Source organism: Myxocyprinus asiaticus, chromosome 1, assembly GCF_019703515.2.
Source record: "Myxocyprinus asiaticus isolate MX2 ecotype Aquarium Trade chromosome 1, UBuf_Myxa_2, whole genome shotgun sequence".
Classification (NCBI taxonomy): Eukaryota; Metazoa; Chordata; class Actinopteri; order Cypriniformes; family Catostomidae; genus Myxocyprinus; species Myxocyprinus asiaticus.
In genome coordinates this window covers 34,506,845-34,530,994 of record NC_059344.1, presented here as the reverse complement: position 1 = coordinate 34,530,994, position 24,150 = coordinate 34,506,845, and the positions used below count along the sequence as shown (strand labels likewise).

Sequence of the window (24,150 nt, the reverse complement as noted above, 5' to 3'; positions counted from 1 at the left end):
TAAATAAGCTATAGAAGTCTAAGTTTACTGTAATGAAAATGTACTGCACAAACTTTAAAATTTTTATATAAATAAAATACAAATATAAACTGAAATGTAAAAATACTAGAAAATCAAAGCCCCCTAGAACTGTCCTCACTTATTTCCAAGTGTCTTAGCAGCAGCCATCGGCGTTAATATGTCTAACCCAGTTTTGAGTGCCGGTTAACTTGAGACGCAGTACCAGAAATGTCCAATAGATGGCAGCCAAGCTCCATTATTGAATGATTCCCTAAATACCACTTCTTAGTCCCTCCAGGATTTTGTGTGTCGTGTCTAGAAGGGATCCCTCTTTCATACGTTATGTATAGTCTAAGTATGTGTAACCATGTTCTTCAGTTAACTATGCTTATCAAAAGAGCAACAGATAAAGTTAAAGATCCATTTAAGATGGCTAGTAAAATAACAATGACATGCTCATAAACTGCTTTTAATTTTAAACAATATTATACAGTAATTATACAGTATTAAGAAGATAGCAACATATGTGCCGCAGTGATGTTCTTGAAGAATCGAGAATGGGTGGTGAGAGCTCCTTGTTGCTGTAAGTTCTGCAGTTTGCGATCTTTTCCAGTCGAGTCCCATAGAAAAATGCAAACAAATGTGTTCCCTCTCAAGATATACATTCACTGAGGTGCGGAATCAATCTTTGTTAATTAAAATACATAGTTTCATAAGGGCGGATTAGAACCTTTAACCTCTTATGCAATGAGCGAATTAATTACCACTAGACCACTTAGTCAGACTCCTTTTACCTGAGCTGATTGATGTACTTTTCCACTGACTTACAATATCTCATGACCGACAATAGCACACATACGGAAGAAGTTATCAAATTTATTATGTTAAATATTTATTTTAGAACTTGAATTGATCATCAATAATTACTTTTTTTCAAAGCAGACCATTTAAAAATAATCTTTTACTAGCGCTCATCGTTGCTGTGCGACTTCAAACGGCATTTATCATGAGCATGCATTTGTTATTTTGCTAGTCATCTTAAACTGATCTTTATATGTAATTCTTTTGTTAAACAGTTAACTGATGAACACAGTTACACATACTTGGACTATACGTAACAGACTGCACATGTGCGAGAAGTTGATGAAAGAGGGATCCCTTCTAGACACAACTGATTTTACGATCTTGCAAATTAAACAAATCTCCGCATTATTTGCGGTAGCTGCCTTTTTTTTTAATTCCCGCAAATTTTCCCGCAAATTTTTTACAAAAAAAAAAAAATGTAATCTGATGGAATCCCATCGCTTTCCTTCATGTTTGATAGTGGCAAAACAAATGCTTAAAGCCTGAAGCAGTTGCAACATATCCAAATGCACAGCAGCTATTCTATCATCTCCATAGTAACAGTGTAAGTGTCTCCTCCACATTGTGCGTTCACTATCAAAATCCTTCTAAATTTTCACAGGACACATACATCACAGCTAGCGTTTAATCTTCACACTGCATGCTACAAATGAGAAATAAAAACACGCATTTATACAAAGAATCACATTCACTTAAAATCCCCATTAGTTGTGTAATAAAATGTGATTAGAATTTGAAGTGCAATTAATATAGTAGGCTACAAATCTGAAAATGGCAATATATGTTGAACACTTTTATGCTGAAAGTAAATGTTCATAAATGTTTTTACTGATATAAAAATGTCTATTATATAGATATATGCAATATACAGAACATGACAATATGACAAAAATGACCATTTTCATATATGTAACATGTTTTTTTAAACACTTGTCAGGGCTCAACGCTAAGGATTTTTTCTACTGGCCCGGTCGGGCCAGTGCTTCAGACTTTTACTTGCCCTGCCAAAATTTTCACTGGCCCCAAAACAAAAATGAAAAATAGCTGATACATCATGGCTTAAAAATATTGTCCAAAGCTAAATATTTTATATATATACACTGCTGGTCAAAAGTTTTGAAACACTCATTCTTTATTATAATTTTATTTTTTTTACATTTTAGAATAATAGTAAAGTCATCAAAACTATGGAATAACATAAATGGAATTATGGGAATTATGTTGTGACTAAACAAAATTCAAAATAAATCAAAACTGTGTTATATTTTAGCATCTTTAAAGTAGTCACCCTTTGCCTTGAATTTGCAGACATGTACTCTTGACATTTTCTCAACCAGCTTCTTGAGGTATCACCCTGGGATGCTTTTTAAACAGTATTGAAGGAGTTCCCATCTATGTTGGGCACTTATTGGCTGCTTTTCTTTATTATTTGGTCCAAGTCATCCATTTCAAAAACTTTTTTTATTATTATTAAATTTTAGTTTTATAGTGAAATAAATTAATACGGTGGCACAATTACATTTTTGTCTTCAAAACTAATTTCAAACATTTAAGCATATGCCTTCAGATCAAAAGATTTTTAAGATCATGAGAAACATTTCAGTCAAGTGTTTCAAAACTTTTGACCAGTAGTGTGTGTGTGTGTGTGTGTGTGTGTGTGTGTGTGTGTGTGTGTGTGTGTGTGTATATATATATATATATATATATATATATATATATATATATATATATATATATATATATATATACTCACACACACACAGGTGGCCAAAAGTTTGGAATTATGTACAGATTTTACTCTTATGGAAAGAAATTGGTATTTTTATTCATCAAAGTGGCATTCAACTTATCACAAAGTATAGTCAGGACATTAATAATGTGAAAAATTACTATTACAATTTGAAAAATAAAAAATTTTAGAACTTCTTAAACTACTACTTAAATCTTTCACATGCAGCAATGGCAGCTTTGCAGATTCTTTGCATTCTAGCTGTCAGTTTGTCCAGATACTCAGGTGGCTGTCTTGTCGGGCACTTCTCACGCACCTTACAGTCTAGCTGATCCCACAAAAGCTCAATGGGGTTAAGATCCATAACACTCTTTTCCAATTATCTGTTGTCCCAAGTGTCTGTTTCTTTGCCCACTCTAACCTTTTCTTTTTGTTCTTCTGTTTCAAAAATGGCTTTTTCTTTGCAATTCTTCTCATAAGGCCTGCACCCCTGAGTCTTCTCTTTACTGTTGTACATGAAACTGGTGTTGAGCGGGTAGAATTCAATGAAGCTGTCAGCTGAGGACATGTGAGGTGTCTATTTCTCAAACTAGAGACTCTTGTGTACTTATCCTCTTGTTTAGTTAAGCTTCATTTAACGAACCAAATAGCTTTCAGCGGTGTTTGATATAATAAGTGATTTTCTAGTACCAAATTAGCAATTTAGCATGATTACTCAAGGATATGGTGTTGGAGTGATGGCTGCTGGAAATGGGGCCTGTCTAGATTTGATAAAAATTTTTTTTATTTTTTCAAATAGTGATGGTGCTGTTTTTTATATCAGTAATGTCCCGACAATAATTTGTGATCAGTTGAATGCCTCTTTGGTGAATTAAAGTACCAATTTCCTTCTGAAACAGCAAAATCTGTACATTATTCCAAACTTTGGGCCGCCTGTGTGTGTAATACATACATATATTTTACCGATTCATTCAGATAACCATTTTTGTAAATCCCACTTAGGTGGTAGTAAATCAACATCTTTCATGTGTTTTGAGTCATAAACCATTGATAAAGCACAGAGGCCGAAACAAGTCTAATTATACTTTATTCAAACCAGCGTGTCTACTAAGAGACTTTATCAGTGTTTAAATATCATAAGTGTTTTCCCTGCAAATGACAACAAAGCATATAATTTTGTGAACTGCTGTGCATGACCATCAAGGAATATACAAAAAATACAGGTTTTAATTATGTCCTGATGTCATTGTAATGTCATTAGTCTCTTTTACTCTTAATTAATCCAGCTCCTTTCTCTCCTTGTTAAACGGGATTACCGAACTAAACAAGCGACATGCCTCCTCTGTCAATCGGTCATAATATGACGCTGATCCTTGCTCATTCATAAATTGAATGAGGAAATGGGGCGTATTAGTTCAGTGGCTCAAACCAATGATATACTCTTTCACAACCCACACTCCAATGCTATTGGCTCACACTACAGTCAGTCTTTACGTGATTCAAACAAGTGCAGTGTTGCGGCTGCAGCTGTTTAGAACAGTTATGTGCTGATTGCAAAGTTACAGAATTTTAGGGGGGCTGAAGCCCTCCTAAAAAAGGCCTAATAACGCCGATGGCTGCTGCTAAGACACTTGGAAATAAGTGAGGACAGATCTAGGAGAGCGCGCTCGGTGTCTGCACGCTCGTGCGCTCATGAGACTGTTCCTCACCGCTTCCAGTATACTATGCACTCGCGCGTCATTGCAGGCTAAATATAATCACGCTCTCTCGTCTCCAAGTGCTCGGTTAGAAGACTTTGTTCACTCCGTATATTTTTTGTGCTCTCTTGCTCGTTGTCTGCTAACACTAATGTTATAAATGCAGCACTGGCCTGATTTGGCAAGTGACAGTTCTTGCAACTGGCCCGAACCTCTCTCACACTGGCCCCGGGCCATCGGGCAGTCCTTATTGTCGAGCCCTGCTTGTGGAATTTAAATGTGTACGTAAATGCTCAAATATATGAACTCTAATTGTATTTATTCATATATGGCCATATACCAGATTTAAAAATCAGACAATGTAATAATGGCAACAGGCCTTATTATTGAACCCTCATTTGTGTTTTTAGCTTACAGATTTTTTTGTACATTTATTTTAAACTTTGATAAGTTCTCTTTCATCATCTCGTGTTCGAGATCCACCTATGGGAGGGCATCTGTACCTGACCTCTGCAGAAGCATCCAGTTGCACCAAGTCTGGCTAGTCAGACAGAAGCGCATGTCCTATGCCAGGTAAGGCCTGCCCCTTACCTGGGTGCATATAAGGAACTGCATGCGCTGCTGTTCCTTAGTCCTCTGTTTTTCACTCTCAGCTTGGTTGGATTATTGGACTTTCACTAGTTGTCTACAGGAGGACACATCGTTAAGATCAGCCTCTGCCAGACGTGACTGTCTTGCTTCAGCCAGGTTAGCTGTATTTTATTTGCTGCAAGCCGCCCACACTCGCTTCCTATTACTCAGGCTGCCCGCCTTTCTCCCTCACTTTTTTTTTTTTTTTTCTCCACTTTGCACTTTCTAAATCCACAGCAACCCCCAGGGCCAACCAGTCGCGTGCCTGACCGACCGCGTGCGGCACCCTCATCGCTGCCTGAGACCCTCATCCTTTGTGTCGTTCGCATGGGACTCAAACACGTGGAGGAGGCTCTAGAATTCCCCAGAAATTGTAACCACTGCCTGGCACTCCCCTAGACTTGCCACGGTATCATAATTTTCACACCGGTGTGGTGTTCACGTTCAAACCGGTTTACACGGACTAACACCGGTATTACTGCTGGTTGGACGCTAAGTGGTACTATGGAGTAATTTCGTTAAGCAATAGCCTACACAATAACGCAAGGCAGCTTGATTTAAAACTTTGAACTTTATTTTGTATTTATTTGAACTAAAAATTCAAATGAAACTGAAAAAAATGAAGTGCAATTAAAATTGTGTCGTTCAACTTTTAGAAAGATGGCTTTTCAGCAGTTATGAAGGGCAGTATCTCTTTGGAAACTAACCACATCCGTGCATTCTCTACCGGTCACAATATTTTTCACAATTTGTTCACAATATTTTATTAATTTATATATAATATATATATATATATATCCAATTACCTTGTCAACCCCCTGGCTGAGGGATCGGTGAATATCCTTGCTTTAGTGATTTTGCATAGAAAATTTAATAAATGTATTTAAAAAATGAAAAACTCAAACCAAAAACATTTCTAAATTCAAATAGCACTTCAAACAAAATGAAAAAGCAATTAAAATAACGAAGTGGTAAAAAAAACAAAAACATGCATAACCACCTTTCATTTACTGGCACGCAAATATCCATCTGTGACAACGGTGGAAATTTACTAATACAAATAAAGATCTAAAAACAATTCTAAATGTAAACGTACTAATTATAATGATGATAATAATCACTAAAATATAAATCATGGTTCGAGGTGAACGTGTTTTTGTATTATTCTATGATTTAATCACAGATATATAGGCTGCAGAGTTGCGCTCACAGCGGACTGCTCTGTGGAAATAAAGCGAACTGAACTCAAAGCACCTCCTGAGCTGAGATGGTCTGAGGTCATTTGCAGCATGCTCATAGACAATACTATTCTTGCAAAAAAAATTTAGAAGACTGAAACAAAGAAAGAGTGTGAACCCTTTACATACGCATGTGCCTCGAACAAACAGTGTCAGACAAGTGCATAGATGGCTTTTCTGTCATCTGTCCTTCAAAATATATTGAAGTATGTTTCTTAAAGTGCTTGTCTGTGTGTCTAACAGCATTTCTTGTGTCATTCTGACAAGCTGCCAGATTCAAATCGACTTTCGCGCCGATACAGGCTGCACTGGTCAAGCACCTGTAATTTATATTCGCTCAAACAATTACTCATACAGTCTTTTAAACCACAAAATAAATTAATTTTATATACATACATTCAACTCATCACCAAAGTACCATGATACAAAGTTTACAGCTCTTATATGCACCATCAATACATCAAATGCGATTTTCCTCCGATGCATGCTGCCATTTGTTTAGATTAGTAGCAGTTGTAATTTGTCTAACAAACAGCTACTCAAAGAGTCTTTTCAAGCACATAATATGTTTATTTTATGTAACAAACAGCCAAATTGTCACCAAAGTACCACGATAACAGTTCAAGCTTGTATATGCACAGCCATCATATCTAAATGCGATCTTCCCATGCACACAGCCATGTCTTCCCATTTGTTCACGTTTACTATATTATATACATTATTTTTATTTTTTGATGACAAGAAATCAAAAATTAGAATAAAATAATAAAAATGCTCATCTACACTCTGCCCCCTCTCCTGGCTGTGCAGTGTCACGTGCAAAAATAACTCACTCCAGGGGGCAATACAGTGGAATTTAGACCCTACTCATGAAAAGGTTCATTCAAAAATGACACCTGGTATTGGTCTTGGTTGACAACTCGTGATTGGATCACCCAAGATGGATGCCAATACCAGGTGTAAACAGACCCAAACATACATTTGAAATAGCTCTACAATGCGTTACATCATGACATTTAAAAATGTAGAAAGACTATAAAAATTATTCGGAAATTAAATAGTTATGGAGTAAATCTATCATACTGGCATTGTATGCTTTATTAGAGGAAGTGAAATGGAGAGCCCATTATCAGGCCTTCATGTAGAGCCATATGTCTATGCCCATTCCTGCTGTGATACTCACACTAGAGGGCCAGGAAACAGTCACTAGGTGGCAGCTGGACATCATGAATGTACAGGATCTCTCTCTTTACCATCCCCTCTCCCAGCATATGTAAAGGTGTAGTGTTTTATGGGTGAGGCCACCCTATGATGGCTTCCCTTTACTCCATGCAGCTGTAAAGAGCCTAGGAGCATGACCCACCCCGCTCTGCCCTGTTAAACCTTCTGATTGGCTCTAATTCTTAGTGGCACAGTACACTGGGCACATGACAGTAACAGTGTTCCTGCTCACTGATGAGCAAGCTGCCTCAAAACTCACCCCATCCGCTCCCCTACACATACACAAACACATCATCGTGTTAGTGTCACTTCTGTTTCACTGGTCTAATATGAACTTAAGTGCTTAAAGCAGACTGTTCAATATGCCACCAGCAATTACATTTTCAAATGGGTGGGTTTGCAAACATCATCTGTGTTAATCTGTCTGTCACTGCCCGAGTTCCTGCCGGAGAGAGGAAAGAGGATTAAGTTATTCAGTCACTGGTAGAATATTCTCTTTGTTCACACTGACTGAATGGGAAGTAAATAAAGCAACAAGATTGCTTCCTGACAAGTTAAAAAAGGCAGATTCCTCCTGCCATGTCTCTTGGATTTGACTAATGCTATTCAGATAAGTCGTCCTCCAAGAATCTATTTGAAAATCATCTAAACGTGAGGGAACGACATGGGTCTGGCGGTGTGAAGGAGAAGAGAGCAGCCTGGGTTTAGAATAGGTTCATAGAGCAATTAAATGAATAGTTCACCCAAAAATAAGAATTTTATCATAAGTAACCCATCCTCATGTTGTTCCAAACCTGTATGACGTTCTTTCTTATGCGGAACACACAAGGAGATGTTTTCATCTCTGCAATTAATATTGCGGCCACCTTTTCAATTCAGTTGCAGTGGAAAGTGCCTCACTTCAAAGCTTAAAAAGTATCCCAAAAGTACCATAAAAGTAGTCCATGCGACTTGTGCATCATATTCCAAGTCCTCTGAAGATATACGATAGGTTTTTGGTGAGAAACAATCTAAAATAATTTTCCAGTGAAAATCTTGACGTCCGTTGCATGTTCATGAGCGCTAAGAGAGAAGCTTTCATGTTCATGCAAGAACTTGCGTTGTTTAGCTCAATAAACTCGTTGCGGCCACTCGCGCTGCACAACAACAGCTCTACGCAGTTGCATGTTGTGGGTTTAGGACAGTTTATCGAGAACGAGTACATGAGCAAAGTATCTATCCTGATAGTAATCCTTTCACAAATGCTTCATTCTTTTTGAGTGGTGCTTCATCCGTTCATTCCAAACTCCTGAACTCTTCCAATGGATGAAAGCTGGTGGCAACTAAAGAAAACGCACTAGTGGAGACGATGCGCTGTGAAATGTGGCTGCACTTGATAGCGACACCCAGTGTTCAGAAAATTAATTTCATACAATTTCTCAATAGCGGGCTAAAATCTGTTAAAAAATTTGCGGCCTGCATCAGAGCAGTCAGCGGGCCATAGTTTGGACACCCCTGCTCTAATCTAACATGCATAATAGAGGCCCAGTGATCTGAACTGGGCATTTCAAATAAGGGAGACATCCAAAACGTACAGTGTTGGCATACTCCATGACTAGAATTTGGAAATACTGATCTAGGCGATACACACGTCTTGGTGCACAGTTGCACCGAACAGCTGACAGCAGTGGTAAAATGATTTAAACTACCAAGAAAGCGGTAAACAGTGTGTCATGCTTGGATTTTCAGATAGCGGGTTTACACTGGAGTGATGTGGCACAGTCCCTACACAGCAACACATTTTTTAGCTCAGGTTGACAGGAACACTTTTAAAACATCATACACCAGTGTGCCTAAATGTTATTGAGTTGTTTATTGTTGGAAGATCCCAGCCCCTATTCTTTTGCTTTAAACACGCAGGGCTGGGCTGAGCATGCTCCATCACTCAGCTGAGCCTAACGAGGATGATGCTGTTGCTAGCTGAAATTTAACGCCTCACCCGCTTATTGATCCTTCCTGCAACAGAAAAGAAAGAGAAAGAGAGAGAGAGGGGCAGGAGGTCTAGGCTGGACACTGTCCTTGACTCTCTCTCCATTGGAGAGCCCTGGAGGATGCCTCACTTTCACCGCCCTCGACAACAGCAGCCACTTCCCTGGGGCTCACTGCACTTTACAGCAGGATATTGATTTTTGTAGGAGGAATGCAAGAAGAAAGAGTGAATGAGTGAAACAGAAGAGAGGGAGGAAAGAAAGTGAAAGAGAAAAACAGGAGGTTTTGGCAGGTGAACAGAAGAGCGGCGGGAAAGAGAGAAGTCTAGGCCTCCAATGTACAGTGATGGTATCAGATTGTAATTCAGTGGTTATTAGATATAGCCAATACCAGTGTCAGTATGTGGTTGTATTGGTTTTAACTGGTTTTGCTTCACAACCCAGTTTTATTTTATTTTTTTGGACATCAGTTTGCGACCCAACACATTACCAAAATTGTTTAGTATATTATTTATGACCCCAATTCCAAAAAAGTTGACAATCTGGAGTAACATTCTGCCCAGATTAAGTACAGAGAGTGTGGGTGCCAGACTGGCCTGCCTGCAGTCCTGACCTGTCTCCAATTGAGAAAGTGCAGCGCATTATGAAATGCAAAATACAGCAATGAAGGCCCCGTACAATCGTACAGCTGAAGACTTGTGTAAAGGATGAATGGGGGAAAATTCCACTTGCTAAATTTAAGAAGCTTTTGTCTTCAGTGCCCAAATGTTTAATACGTGTTGTATGAAGAAATAGTGATGTTACATAGAGATAAACACTCGACTGTCCCAACTTTTTTGGAATGTGTTGCAACCATCTGCTTTTAAATTGGTGTGTATTTACAAAATAAATAAATAAATCCACAAATGTGTGGTTGTAGTGCTTTCAGTATAGCACAGAGTGTATAGAATTTACAAATCACTCCTTTTTGTTTTTATTAGCATTTTCCAGACTGTCCTAACATTTTTGGATCTTGAATATCATGTATTTATTTATTTGCATTTAGCATTTTTTTGTTTGCTACCAACTAATAGTGAACCTTGATATACACCTTGGTACTGAATAATTACCATATTCTTATTATGTGGTATTTACATGGCACTCCATGGTACGTCAAAGAAGTTACTAAAAAGTACCACCATGGTACCTGTCCAAAAAACATGGTTTTGCCGTGACATGTCCAATAAACCTTAGTAAATACCTCTTTGTTAGTGAGTCAGCACTCATTCTTCATCCATTTCACTAATTTTCACAACTTTTCTGTACTTTTATGTGGATAAGAAAATGTTTCACTTGAATCAGAAAAGGTTGCTATCAAACCTTGTAAAACAGAGATGTGTGTAGTGTACTCTAATCTGCAGGTTGATTCTAAACCAGCCCTTTCCATCATAATAGATTTGAGCACTTCTGCAAACTAACAAATAAAATCACAGCACCGGTGTGTCATAGCATAACCAAACATCTGTGTGTTTTCTGCTTGTGTGAGTGTAACTCCATCAGTGTGTCTGACCTTTGACTTCTCGTCTCTCCTCTTTTTCGTCTCTTGGCAGCTCGTGACTTGATAGGTCACAGAAACATCTTTTTCTGCTTTCCGACGAGGAAGAGTGTGAAATAGACACACACACACCCTGAAAAACACTTAAGCTCATGTGTGTTGTGTGTCAGGCAGGCAGCAGCGTGACTCTCCCTTGTGCTTTTTTAAATACTTTCAAATGATTGATTTGAGATCCTGGGTTTCAGTCGCAGGCTTACACCTGCTAAAGACCTTGAGAGAGAGAGTGAGAGAGAGAGTGTAACTGGAAAAGGCATGCTGAGAGTGTCGTGTCACATTAAAGCTTCTGATGTGTGTGAGTGTTTATATATGGAATCTTTCGCTTTGGTGTGTGTTTAACAGTTGTAGGCAGAAATATACAGTATGTGTTGTTGGATACTATGTTTAAAGCTAATAGATGACCCACAACTTATTGGCACACTAGTGATTTTAAACTCAGTGTTTTAGTTTGTCAGTTTAGCTATACTTTTAAGGATAGAATTACTATGAAATCTCACCAGAAATTAGTCAAGTAAAAAAATAAATATATATATATATATATATATATATATATATATATATATATATATATATATATATATATATATTATTATAGTTATATTTATTTTTTTATGAATAATACTTCAAATCATGTGGCTAGTTGAGGATAGGTGTGCTATTTCTGTTCTAAGTTATCGTTATATATTTTTTAGCCTGATAAAACGGGTAAAAACATTCAGAGGGATGGTTCATTAAAAAATGGCAATTCTGACATAATTTACACTCCCTCATGTTCTTCCACACCCATATCAATCCCCTCTTTGGATTGTAGTTTTTTTCCCCTTGTTTTGTTTTGCATATTGGTAATGGCTGAGTTGATTCATCTGCTGAGGTTTGCATGTGGCTTTAAAATCGGCTCCCTCCGAGTCTTTAAGGCTCCTCTCCCCGATTCTGACTGGTGTTGTTTTGGTTATCATTCTCTTTTGTTACAATTCATTTTATTTAATCACTTCTTTTATTTTTAATTGGGATGTCTCGATACCGATACTGGTATCAGTATCGGGTCTGATACTGTGCTCATGTACTGGTACTCATACTCGTAAATATGCTCTGATACCTAATAACGATACTATCTGACGTATGAATGTCATTACGTAAACATTCAGCCCACAAATTAAAATCATATTATGTCATAGTGAGATTAACTACAAAAGTTGCGATTTAATGAGATAAATATATAGTGGGCATGTAATTGAAATGTGAGCACTTGTGAAAGTGTGGAGACAGTGTTGTGCTGATGCCGGCTGCTCATACCTTTTTAAAACTGCTCCTCAGTGGCTCATACAGGGAAAACACGTCATGAGAATCACACACTCTGTTTATAGCAGATGACGGTAAACAGAGTGCAAATTCACATTGGTGCACGAAGCACATACAGAGTACATACTTATTTAATTAAATAGCAGCCTTTTGTGTTTTAATAATCATTTGAGTCAGGTAGCAAACGGCTTTTCCAGAGTGGGAAACTGCCGTCATAACATCAGAGTTAAAACAACACAGAAGCACTTCAAAATAAAAGCTCTGCCAAAATTAAAGGTAAATTTATATGAATAAAGTATGACAGAAATACTGTATATCACTACTGTAAAGTTATGTAATATTCACTGTAATACTACTACTGCTACTACTACTAATAATAAATCAGTAGTAATTGTATTATACTTAAGCAGTATCTAACATCTGTGATGCTCTGTTATGCAGCACTTTATTTTACAAAAATGTAACTCCAAAGTTGTATTTTGGTTTGTGCTGAGTTTCTGTATATAAGCACTTCGTTTGATAAAAAAATTATACAATATTATGTTGAAAAACGTTATATTTTCATTTGATTTAAGTTTTAATTAATTCATGTATTTAACACCATTTTGATGATAAAATTGAAATAAACTGTTGATATGGAGTTTAGAAAAAAAAGAATAATAATAATTATTGGACTCAATATCGGCGAGTACCAAACATGAAGTATTGGTACTTGTTCTCATAAAAATTTTATTTTTAATAAATTATACTTTTGAGCAGTTATCCAATGTGTAGTCTTCCTTATTGTCGCTTCTTACGAGCTGGCCGTGACACCCGTTTCTCAAGCAGAATGTAAGCCTAAGTCACCATTACCTTTCATTGTGTGTGTACATGTGTGAAGTCATTTAATACCTAGCAGTTTAATGAAAAGTCCTCAGGTGGAGAAACCATAAAAAATAAAACTCTATATCAGAGCCAAAACTTCTGCAGTGGAGGGCGGAGAACCAGGAAGTGTGGTCTCTCTGTGTTCTCCATGGTTCCTCTGTCATTCAATCAGGCTTTTCTCTCAACCCCATTCTGAATAAATCCAATATAGTCAGCCAGATCAGAATGGTTATTAATGTAGTGCCTGTTTCCATAGAGACCGGCCTGTTGGAGGTGAGCTAATCACTGGTTTTCCACATGGATCATCTGTCTGTCAGCTGAAACTCCTGTCTGTTGTTCACAGCTTTTTAAGATGATGGAAACTCATCCTGTTACTTGGAGATGCTGACATACTGACTACATTTCCACTTGTGCTTGTGTCCACGGGCATGTGTCATGGCACCTAAGTGGTGTGTTCTAGCAGGCAGGTTCGATGCGGTCACACACAAGCCTTCAGCATGAGGTAAACGGCTGCTCTCCTCTGCTCTGTTTGCTCAGGTGCGTCCGTTTTTTTCCTTCTCTTTCCTCTGTGAGGAGGATGCTCATGCTCATCCTCATGCCTCTGTCCGTTTGCACCGCCGTCACCCACAGAACACATTCTACAACTCCCTGACAAATAGGAGCTGTGGAGGAAGTGTGTTTGATGTGAGTGCTGGCCATTGAGTTTGCATTTGATGTTTTACAGGTGAGTTGTCAAGAGTGTTTGATTCAGCAGGAGAAGAGGAGCTCAGTAACTGGTGACACACAAGCTCCAACCATGTGCTCTTCAAACACAGTGCTCTATTACCCTGAATACCTCCGGACACACACGAATACACAGTACAGCTGTCAGATGCATTTGCAAACACACACTTAGTTCTGTCAGCTTGCCCCAAACCTATGGAGTTCTGTTTCTGTCAAGATTTAGATCGGGAATATAGACTCTTTGCAAGTATATAAAAGCAGTTGCTTCTTGCAACGCAAGCTCGTTTTCATGCATCATTGTGTTCTGTAATGTTTCAGAGCATAAGTCATAATTCAGTGCAAATACTCAATGCATTTTCAACATTGCCACAAGGGGTGCTATAGCAGGCATCAGGGTCATTGACAAATAAGGTTGTCATAGGTGCTAAAAATGAGAAATCTTTTAAATCTTATATCAAACACATGAAATGTAATCTTTGTGTCCATGTTAGTTTCAAAAAAATTGTAAAAACATTTTTAGCGTTTTTTACAACAACAACAAAATATTTGTAGATAAAAGTCAAAATGATTGTTAACGTCTGTATTCTTAATAATTAATTTCCATTAATTTCAAAAGTTTTCAAATCTATTGTTCTAAGGTAATATACACTCACCGGCCACTTTATTAGGTACACCTGTATATCTACTTATTCATGTGATTATCTAATCAGCCAATCGTGTGGCAGCATTATAATGTATAAAATCATGCATATATGGGTCAGGAGCTTCAGTTAATATTCACATCAACCATCAGAATGGGGAAAAAATGTGATCTCAGTGATTTGGACCTTGGCATGATTGTTGGTGCCAGACGGGCTGGTTTGAGTATTTCTGTAACTGCTGATCTCCAAATGCCAAATGTTTGGAATTATGTACAGATTTTGCTCTTATGGAAAGAAATAAGTACTTTTATTCACCAAAGTGACATTCAACTGATCACAATGTATAGTCAGGACATTAATAACGTGAAAAATTACTATTACAATTTGAAAAAAAAAAATTCAGAACTTCGTAAACTACTTGAAAGAGTTCTCATTAAAAAAAAAATCCTCCATGTGCAGCAATGACAGCTTTGCAGATCCTTGACATTCTAGCTGTCAGTTTGTCCAGATACTCAGGTGGCTGTCTTGTCGGGCACTTCTCACGCACCTTACAGTCTAGCTGATCCCACAAAAACTCAATGGGGTTAAGATCCATAACACTCTTTTCCAATTATCTGTTGTCCAATGTCTGTGTATCTTTGCCCACTCTAACCTTTTCTTTTTGATTTTCTGTTTCAAAAATGGCTTTTTCTTTGCAATTCTTCCCATAAGGCCTGCACCCGAGTCTTCTCTTTACTGTTGTACATGAAACTGGTGTTGAGTGAGTATAATTCAATGAAGCTGTCAGCTGAGGACATGTGAGGCATCTATTTCTCAAACTAGAGACTCTGATGTACTTATCCTCCAGTTTAGTTGTACATCTAGCCTTCCACATCTGTGTCTGTCCTTGTTAGAGCCAGTTGTCCTTTGAAGACTCTAATGTACACCTTTGTATGCAATCTTCAGTTTTTTGGCAGTTTCAAGCATTGTATAGCCTTCATTCCTCAAAACAATGATTGACTGATGAGTTTTTTTAGAGAAAGCTGTTTCTTTTTGCCATTTTTGACCTAATGTTGACCTTAAGACATGCCAGTCTATTGCATTCTGTGGCAACTCAAAAACAAACACAAAGACAATGTTAAGTTTCATTTAATGAACCAAATAGCTTTCAACTGTGTTTGAATGATATAATGGCAAGTGATTTTGTAGTACCAAATTAGCAATTTTGCATGATTACCCAAGGATAAGGTGTTGGAGTGATGGCTGCTGGAAATTGTGCAAAAAATGACTTTTTTCAAATAGTGATGGGGCTGTTTTTTACATCAGTAATGTCCTGACTATACTTTGTGATCAGTTGAATGCCACTTTGGTGAATTAAAGTAGCAATTTCTTTCCAAAACAGCAAAATCTGTACATTATTCCAAACGTCTGGCTGCCAGTATGTGTATACATATATATATATATATATATATGTATGTATGATGGTAAAACCACCTGCCTAATATTGTGTAGGTTCCCCTTGTGCCGCCAAAACAGAGCCAACCCCGCATCTCACAATAGCATTCTGAGATGCTGTTCTTCTCACCACAATTGCACAATTGTATGTATATATATATATATATATATATATATATATATATATGAACTTTTGAGTCATGAATATCGTGAAGTTTTCTTAGGGTTACTCCATTTGACCAGAACAAAACGTGCTGATACCGGAAGTCAATTAGTCGCTCACCACGTGATTTATAAAATGCCTCTGTAGGAATTACAGTGGGTGTGATTTCCTGTGGCTCTACAGTGAAAAGACACAGTGGCTCAAATATAGGCTGTGATGTTCTGTCAGACTCACATTAAAAGACGCACACACATGAGCTGGTGTTTGTTTACTGTGTTGCTTTTCTCAACAACGCAACGCATCAGCATATCAACAACTATCTTACGCATTCTCCGGATCTGTATTGCACATGCGCATTACATTGTGTTCAGAACATTCCACTGATAAAGATGACACAAATGCTACATTATCTTGCAATATATGCAAATTGGCCTTCAAATATAACCGAAATACAAGTGTTATGCTGATCTGGATGCTGTTCGCTCCTTCAGGAACACGATTCAGCGACAGTTAGAAAAGTGCTTAAACGTGGTGTCCGATGTCCGGATGGAATACATCCTGAATGTCAACTTTGTGTGTTGGGATATCTAAATGGGTGATTCAGTGATAATTAAGAAAAACGTTTGTGGACGTGGCGGAATGCATCCCAGTTGGCTTCGGTTGTGTGGTGGTTTGGGGGTGGAATGACGTCACGACTAGTCAAATTGGACTCGACGAATGGGCTCGACTAGTCGACTATTAAAAATCAGTTGTTGTGCAACCCCTAACTGTAAGTATGTTTCTGGCCTAAGTTTCTGGTCACAACACCTCATTCTAGTTGTAGGACTCATCTAATATATGTAAAGAATAAAAAAAAATAGTTTTTTAATCGAAACAAAGCTTCCTAACACAGAACCAAGAGACAAAATTTATGTTGGTTTTATCTTTGACTAGCACCTCTGCTCTAAGAGTACAGTTGATTGTTAGTGTGTGTGTGAATGCACCTCTTTTTTCTATTTGTTTATATGTGTAAGTTATATGAGTGGGTGAAAAAAAATGCTCAGTTAGGCTCATCTGTGCAGTAGAATGGGTCTGTCTCCTTTTTCCTTTGGAATTTGTGAGCAGCTTGATGTATTTGACATATGTGTGACAGGCTACTGCTCTTCAAGACTAGCTCAGAAACTGCGCTGTCCAAACCAGCTGTGTATGTGTGTGTGCTTGGGAGTGTGTTTGTACATCAGAGCAGCCAAGCATTGCCACCAGCAAAAAACAAAAAACAAAAAACACACAAACACACTCACACACTGAGCCTTTTTTTTAAACCCATTGCTTCTGTCATGAGATAAAATTTGACACCAACAATGAGTGTGTGTCAAGTTGTCAGTTTATCTCTCTCTCTTCTTTTTATGCATCCACTTTGTCTCATTATCTCCCGCTCCCTCGCCCCTTTCCTCTGCTTTATTCTTCCCCACTCTCTGCCTCTCTCAGGCCTTTAAGTCAAGACTATCCATGAATAGTGGATGTTATTTTGTTTAATAGATGTCTGTTTGACAGTCTGCCTCTTACCACTGTCTTTGGCTTTATTTTGGTTTAGCAGAAATAACCAAGAGGTAATGGGTCCAAACCTGGCTGCACCAAACCCTTTAGAGTGCCTTTTTCTCAAGAGTGTCTTTCCACCATGTGCTGTTAATGCAAAACCTTGCAGTAACTTTAACCATTATACAAGCCTGTTTCCACTCATGAACGCAAACACACACTCTCACACGTGCACTTGTGTCCATTCTCAAATCAGGACATAACCTTTTTTATGGAATTACTTTAATGTTATTAACAGGACACTTTATTTTACTCTAAAAGTCAAGAACCATTTCGCCAAAGTCTAGTCACTCTCAAAAAAGCCTTTCCATGTGAAAACTCTGCCATTTTTAACATGCCTGAAATGTGAAACCACGTCTCCGTAAATGTCAGCCAATATAGGGTATATATATGGCCCTCTTTCTCTGTTAACGTCTCAGATGTGTGCACAGCCAAACTGCCGCACTGCTTGACGGGGCTTTCGGGTGTAGATGCAGGATCAGGGTCACTAATGTAACACCACCCACCATCCCACCATAGCTTGGCATGAGAAAGCTATCTCTCTTGCACCTGCGGTGACGAAATAGAGGATGTGTGTGTGTTGAAGATGGTGAAGAGGGACAAGAGTGGTTGAACTTGTGAAATTTATTTGGGTGTCAGACAGGGCCGTAACCACAATACACTTTGAGGGGGACAAGTCCCCCCCAATAATCAGATATGGCCAGATTGTCCCCCCCAATAATTGATATCCTTGTTGCTGTTCTGCTGCAACGCTTGTCAATGTCATATGAGATAGCCAATCAAATCGATGAAGATGGGACTCAAGTTTAAGAGGCTAAGCGGGAACCTCGTGGATTATTCCAGTGCCGTGCATCAGCAAGCAGTTCAGGTTAAGAGTATTTGTGTCATGTGAGATTTAAGTCTCTAACCAAACATGCAATATTTGACCACTGTTTTATGATTGAAATGTTGTACCGACCAACATTTATTTCCAATTGTGCAAACTATTCACCGTTTGGTGAACTTCGCCGTTTTGAATTTTAAATATGTCATGTACAGTACGTGATTTGTGTGTCATTCATAACTGTGAATGTCAAAACATTAACGGAGCAGTTTTCAGCGAATCAGGCTTAAGACAGAGCGAATGTGTGTATATTATAAAGGAATTGAATGAATTTGGATGTCTGGCAGGGTTTTGAAATTAGCTTTTTAGAAAATTCTCTTGACATTAAAAATTATCTAAAAAACAAAAAGTAGAGCGTTATCACCCAGATTAGAACTAGAACATGGTAAGACCTGTGACTTGTGACTTCTGTTGTGCTTTTAGGTTTTGGCAAGGATAGTGTCATATATTTTTAATGCAAATATTATTAAGTAATAATTTAAAATCAATTTAGGACTTTCTAAATAATTTCTTTATGTCTTTAATTAATTCTGAATTTTGTACAGCATCTCCTAAGAGTCTACTTTTAAAAGAGACCATTTTATTTTTTGTCAGGTTTGTGCTAAATAAATGAGCCACCAGTTAGAGTAGTTCACCTAAAAATGGAAAATGTACTTTTACTCACTCATTTACTCACCTTTATGTTGTTCAAACCCATATGCTGGGTCTTTTCTTGGAACATAAAAATAGATATTTTAAGCAGCTCTATTCCATAGAATAACAGTTTATAATGAGCAGGAGCTGTCAAGCTTCATACAGAACAAATACTATAAAGCAATATTAAAGGTTCAGTATAAATACATTATAACAGTAGTCCATATGACAAGTGCACTATATTCCAAGCTTTCTGGGCCTATACAACAGCTATGTGTTGTATGGACTATTTTTATTTTTATTATGATTTTTTTTTTTTTTCTCTTTGGACCTTGACAGCAGTGGTCAATATGAACTGTTTTTTTTTTTTTTCTCTTTGGACCTTGACAGCAGTGGTCAATATGAACTGTTTTTTTTTTTTTTTTTTTTTTTTTATGGAAAAGAGCAGTGTTAGGATTCCTGAAGAAAATATTGTTTTATGATCCTACTGGGAGGACAAAACAATGAGGGACAACATATTAATAATTAATTTTGTGTATTTCCTTTTTGCTAGCCAGCTGACAGTCATGTCATTTTACAGATACATCAATGATGAAAAATTTCAAATTATATTCATCTTTTCTTTGAGACAGCACAGAAAAGAAAGAAAAGATGACTGAAACAGGCAAATTGCTTGCAAGGCATATTTTTGCCTTTACCGCATTTCAAGCCTTTATTCAGAAAATTATTGCATTCAGCACCTTTAATATATTAAAGGACCAAAGAGGACCATTATATTTGTGACCTCAACACCTGTGACCCCCACCCCCAAAATGGTTTGGTACCCCTCCCCCTCCAATGTTCAAGACATGATTACGGCCTTGGTATCAGAGTTTTACACCGGTTGCCGTTGGATTTACAGGTTGGAATGGAATGCAGCCCAATGAAAAGCTCTTTGATGGGCAGAGCAGGTTGAGTTTTAACAGTCAAGCAATGCATAGAAGGCCATAGTTTATGTGGCTGTGAGAAGACCCTTTGCTGCCTGCTAGAGCCATAAAAACCTGAGACGCCCATGAGCAGCAGCAGTATGTGATGGCAGCAAAGGGTTCTGGGAAATTTGCTAAGACTAGGAAGAGACACTTGCGAAAGTACATGAACTTTTCCACAGCAATATCCGTCTTTACATATCTAATTGCATTTGACTTTCTTAAGTGGTTATTATGTTTTTTGTGTGTGTCTGAATCCAGTTTTCTCTTTTCTCTCATTTTGTTGGCATCATCAGTGTTAAAGCTGAAGTGTGTAATGTCTGTGCCGCTAGTGTCACCAAACTGAATAGCAAAAATAAGCATTGTTTTCCTGAACATATACCCTGTTTGCCATTGGTTGGAAAAAAGATAGTCCCACCACAAACTCATGGTGTTGGTTGATGCAGTGTTGTTTGGTTGGGATGATCAGGATGCTCAAACAGAGAAATGTTGTGATAGCACCATAGAGCCACAGTAGTTACACTTTTGGGGTAAATCAACCAACTTATTAGTTATAGTTGTTTCTACATATTAAGCTAGGAAAGGAGAAAGTTTTGTGAACTTGGAAATTTTTTTTTTTATAGTTAGCTGTAATAAAGTCAGTTACTGACTTTCGAATGGCCACAGATGAGAGTAAGACTAGCTGTTTTAGAACTCCCAGTACACTGAAAACTCTGCAGATGAGTAGTAGTGAAGACCTACGACTGCCCTTCTGTCCTGACTTTCTTTGCACATAAACATGGATAAATGGTGTTCTGAGAAAACACTGAATATAAACAGCTTTTCAAAGATTAAAAAAAATAAGACAGCTATTGAATGTCTGGTGTTATATGATATGTTTGCTGTGAATATTCTGTAAAGTTTTAATGTCTGTGTTTTTGTTTTCATTTATACAGAGGCGAAGGCTTCTACAGGAACTGGGAGAACAGAGGATTCCCTACCTTTCTCCCACAGACCCGGGATTCCAGGAACTGGTTAGAAATCCATATAATGTCTCCATGATATTTCAGAATCTCCAATTTGCTATTGATTATATTTGGTTCTTTATTACTGTTAACAAACACACTCAGAAAGCATACATAGGCATGGTGTTGTACATACAATGGCCCCAGAGTTTTTGGACACTTAAGACACACTTAAAATGTATTGCATAAACAGTACTTTGCATTACATAACATATCAAACAAAGTGGCATTAATTTTAAAGGCATAGTTCACCCAAACATGAAAATTCTCTCATCATTTACTCACCCTCATGGCATCCCAGATGTGTTTGACTTGACTTTCTTTTTTCTGAAAAATACAAACAAAGGTATTTAGAAGAATATCTCAGCTTTGTTGGTCCTCACAATGGAAATGAATGGTGACCAGAACTTTAAAGGTCCAAAAATGACATTAAGGAGGCATAAAAGTAATCCATACGATTCCAGTGGTTAAATCCATGTCTTCTGAAGCTATGTGATAGGTGTGGATGAGAAACGGATCAATATTTAAGTCCTTTTTTACTATCAATCTCCACCTTTGACCAGCTCCAACCAGTAGGTGGCTGAATGTGAAAATGAAAGTCACTTCCACACCAGAATGTGAAAGTGCAGATTTACAGTTAGAAAATGACTTAAATATTAATCTGTTTCTCACCCACACCTATCATATCACTTCAGAGAATATGGATTTAATGACTAGAGTCTTCTGGATTACTTTATGCTGCCTTAATGTCTCTTTTGGACCTTCAAAGTTCTGGTCACCATTCATGTGCATTGTGAGGACCAACAGATCTGAAATATTCTTTTAAAAATCTTTGTTTGTATTTTGCAGAAGAAAGAAAGTCATTCACATCTGGCATGGCATAGGAGTGAGTAAATGATGAGATAATTTTCATTTTTGGGTGAACTATCCCTTTAAAGAAATATAGCAAACACTTTTTGTGAAGTTTTACATTTTTGTATTTTTATGTCTGCTTTTGTCTGTAATCTGACAGTGGGACTCCAGTTATGCGGGACTGGCTTTACGGCAGTCTGGTACTCTCCCAGACAGTCTCCATAAGAAGGTGCAGTCTGCTCTGATAACTTTTCAGCGCCGTGGCTGCCTCCTCAGAGATCTCGTTCGTGTTCGAGACCGAGACATCTTCACAGCCGTTTCACGGGCCCTTGTGGGTCAGCCAGGCTACACATACCGTTATCTGGACACCCGTCTCTTCACTATCCCCTGGCACCGTGAGGGGGGCGATGGCCAGAGAGATGAGAAAGAGAAACTGTGCTGTGACTCTGACCTGAGGGACGCTTGCAAAGCATTGTGGGAGCTCAATCAGTTCTTTTGCACAGATGTGCAACAGCAGACAAAAGTGAGAGGCGTCAAACGTTCTCTCAGTGACACCGAAAACAGTGAAGACACACCAGGGGAGGGGACGTGTGAAGAGAGTTCTAAGGACAGGTTACATGAGAAGACCGAGGAGGAAGAGCAGAGGACAGAAGAGGAGGCAGAGGAAGCCGACAGCGGTCAGGGCTGCTCACATTCCTCACCTCCCTCCTCACCACCACCCCCTGCTGTGAGCAGCCCGGTCCAGTTTAACATTACTCTCATCAATTATATGAACCCCACAGCCATGACCCAACTGAAGGAAGAGCCATATTATGGAATGGGCAAAATGGCAGTTGGTTGGCATCATGATGAGAACTTGGTGCCTCTCTCACCAGTCGCTGTCTACAGTTATAGCTGCCCAGCAGAGCCAAAGAATGAAGGTGAGAGGCCATAAGTCTTGAATAGAACTAGAAACTTTTTTGTGTAATATACCCCTACAGCCTCAAAGCTCAAATACCCTTTCATCAACACCAGTCCTGAAATGTGTTGCTTTCTACTCATATTATACTGGATTTTCTTTAAAAAAAAAGGAACTGAATGTAAACATTACTAAATCTTAAAAATTTAACTTTTTACAATAAGGTTGCATTCGTCAACATCAGTTAATAGAATAGTTAACGAACAATCAATGAACAATACTTTTATGGCACATATTAATCTTGGTTAATGTTAATTTCTGCATATACTGTACCTATACATTTTTACATTTCAAAAGTTGGATATGTTAACATAATTAATGCATTATGAACTAACATGAATTAACAATTTTTATAAATTATCATTACCCTTTTACATTGACCACAAAAAGTATTTGGACTCTTAAGCTGCACTATTGCATTAGAGAGCAAAATTAAAATATATATATATATATAGCATGAGCACTGCAACAGTATATGTATGGGCAAGGAGGAGGCGGGAACCGGCTGCCTGAACTCCTCCCCTGCCTGATTCAGGCCCGGGCACCACCGATCTGACTAACCCCCACCCCCCATCTCTGTAGGGGAGACGCTGCCCTTCCGGCCTTTCGGTCTAGCTGGTGGTCCACCCCGCCTCCTGTGAACCTGGGGGAGAGACGAGGGGAGGTGTGGGGAGAGGGAAAGGGCGAGTGGAGTCACTCAAAGAGAGGAGAGAGAGAAAAACCTGCTCGCTGGCTCCCGGACGCGCTGTAGCCCTGTCCTCAACCGCTCCTCCACCCTCTGGGGTATGCCAGCTAACTCCTCCCCCGGCGGATGGCAGCGAGTCCTCTGGCCCCTGGCGGACGGAACCACTCCTCCCCTTCTTCGGCGGACAGCAGTGGTTCCTCCGGCTCTTGGCGGCTGGCAGTGACTCCTCCGTCCCCAGGCAGACAGCCTTGGCTGCTCCCCTGGCGGATGGCAGCGGCGAGGACTCTGCGACAGCGCACCCCTCCTCCCTCCTGGGTTTTGGCACCACTATAACAGTATAAGGATGGGCAAGGAGGCGGCGGGAACCAGCTGAGCAGTAAACATAAAGTTGAATGTAAAACTTAACTTAAAACAAACATAAACGAACACAGACACACATGCAGTGTGGCTGCGTGCGTCTCTCTCGAACTGGCACCTCCGGCTCCCCTTTATCTCGCTCTCCCGCTGATCAGCTGATTCAGTGCCGGCCGTGCA

The 24,150-nt window shown here is 38.6% G+C and overlaps 1 protein-coding gene across 2 annotated transcripts in view; it reads left to right on the top strand.

Annotated features, from left to right (window-relative positions):
• Positions 1 to 24,150, top strand: part of LOC127444144 (alpha-ketoglutarate-dependent dioxygenase FTO-like) — a 208,405-nt gene that overhangs the window by 32,193 nt on the left and 152,062 nt on the right. For both annotated transcript variants that reach the window (XM_051703365.1, XM_051703373.1), the window contains exons 2-3: positions 21,053 to 21,130; positions 22,134 to 22,893. In XM_051703365.1, coding sequence (XP_051559325.1) covers positions 21,053 to 21,130; positions 22,134 to 22,893 — 838 coding nt within the window. The remainder of the gene's footprint in view (positions 1 to 21,052; positions 21,131 to 22,133; positions 22,894 to 24,150) is intronic.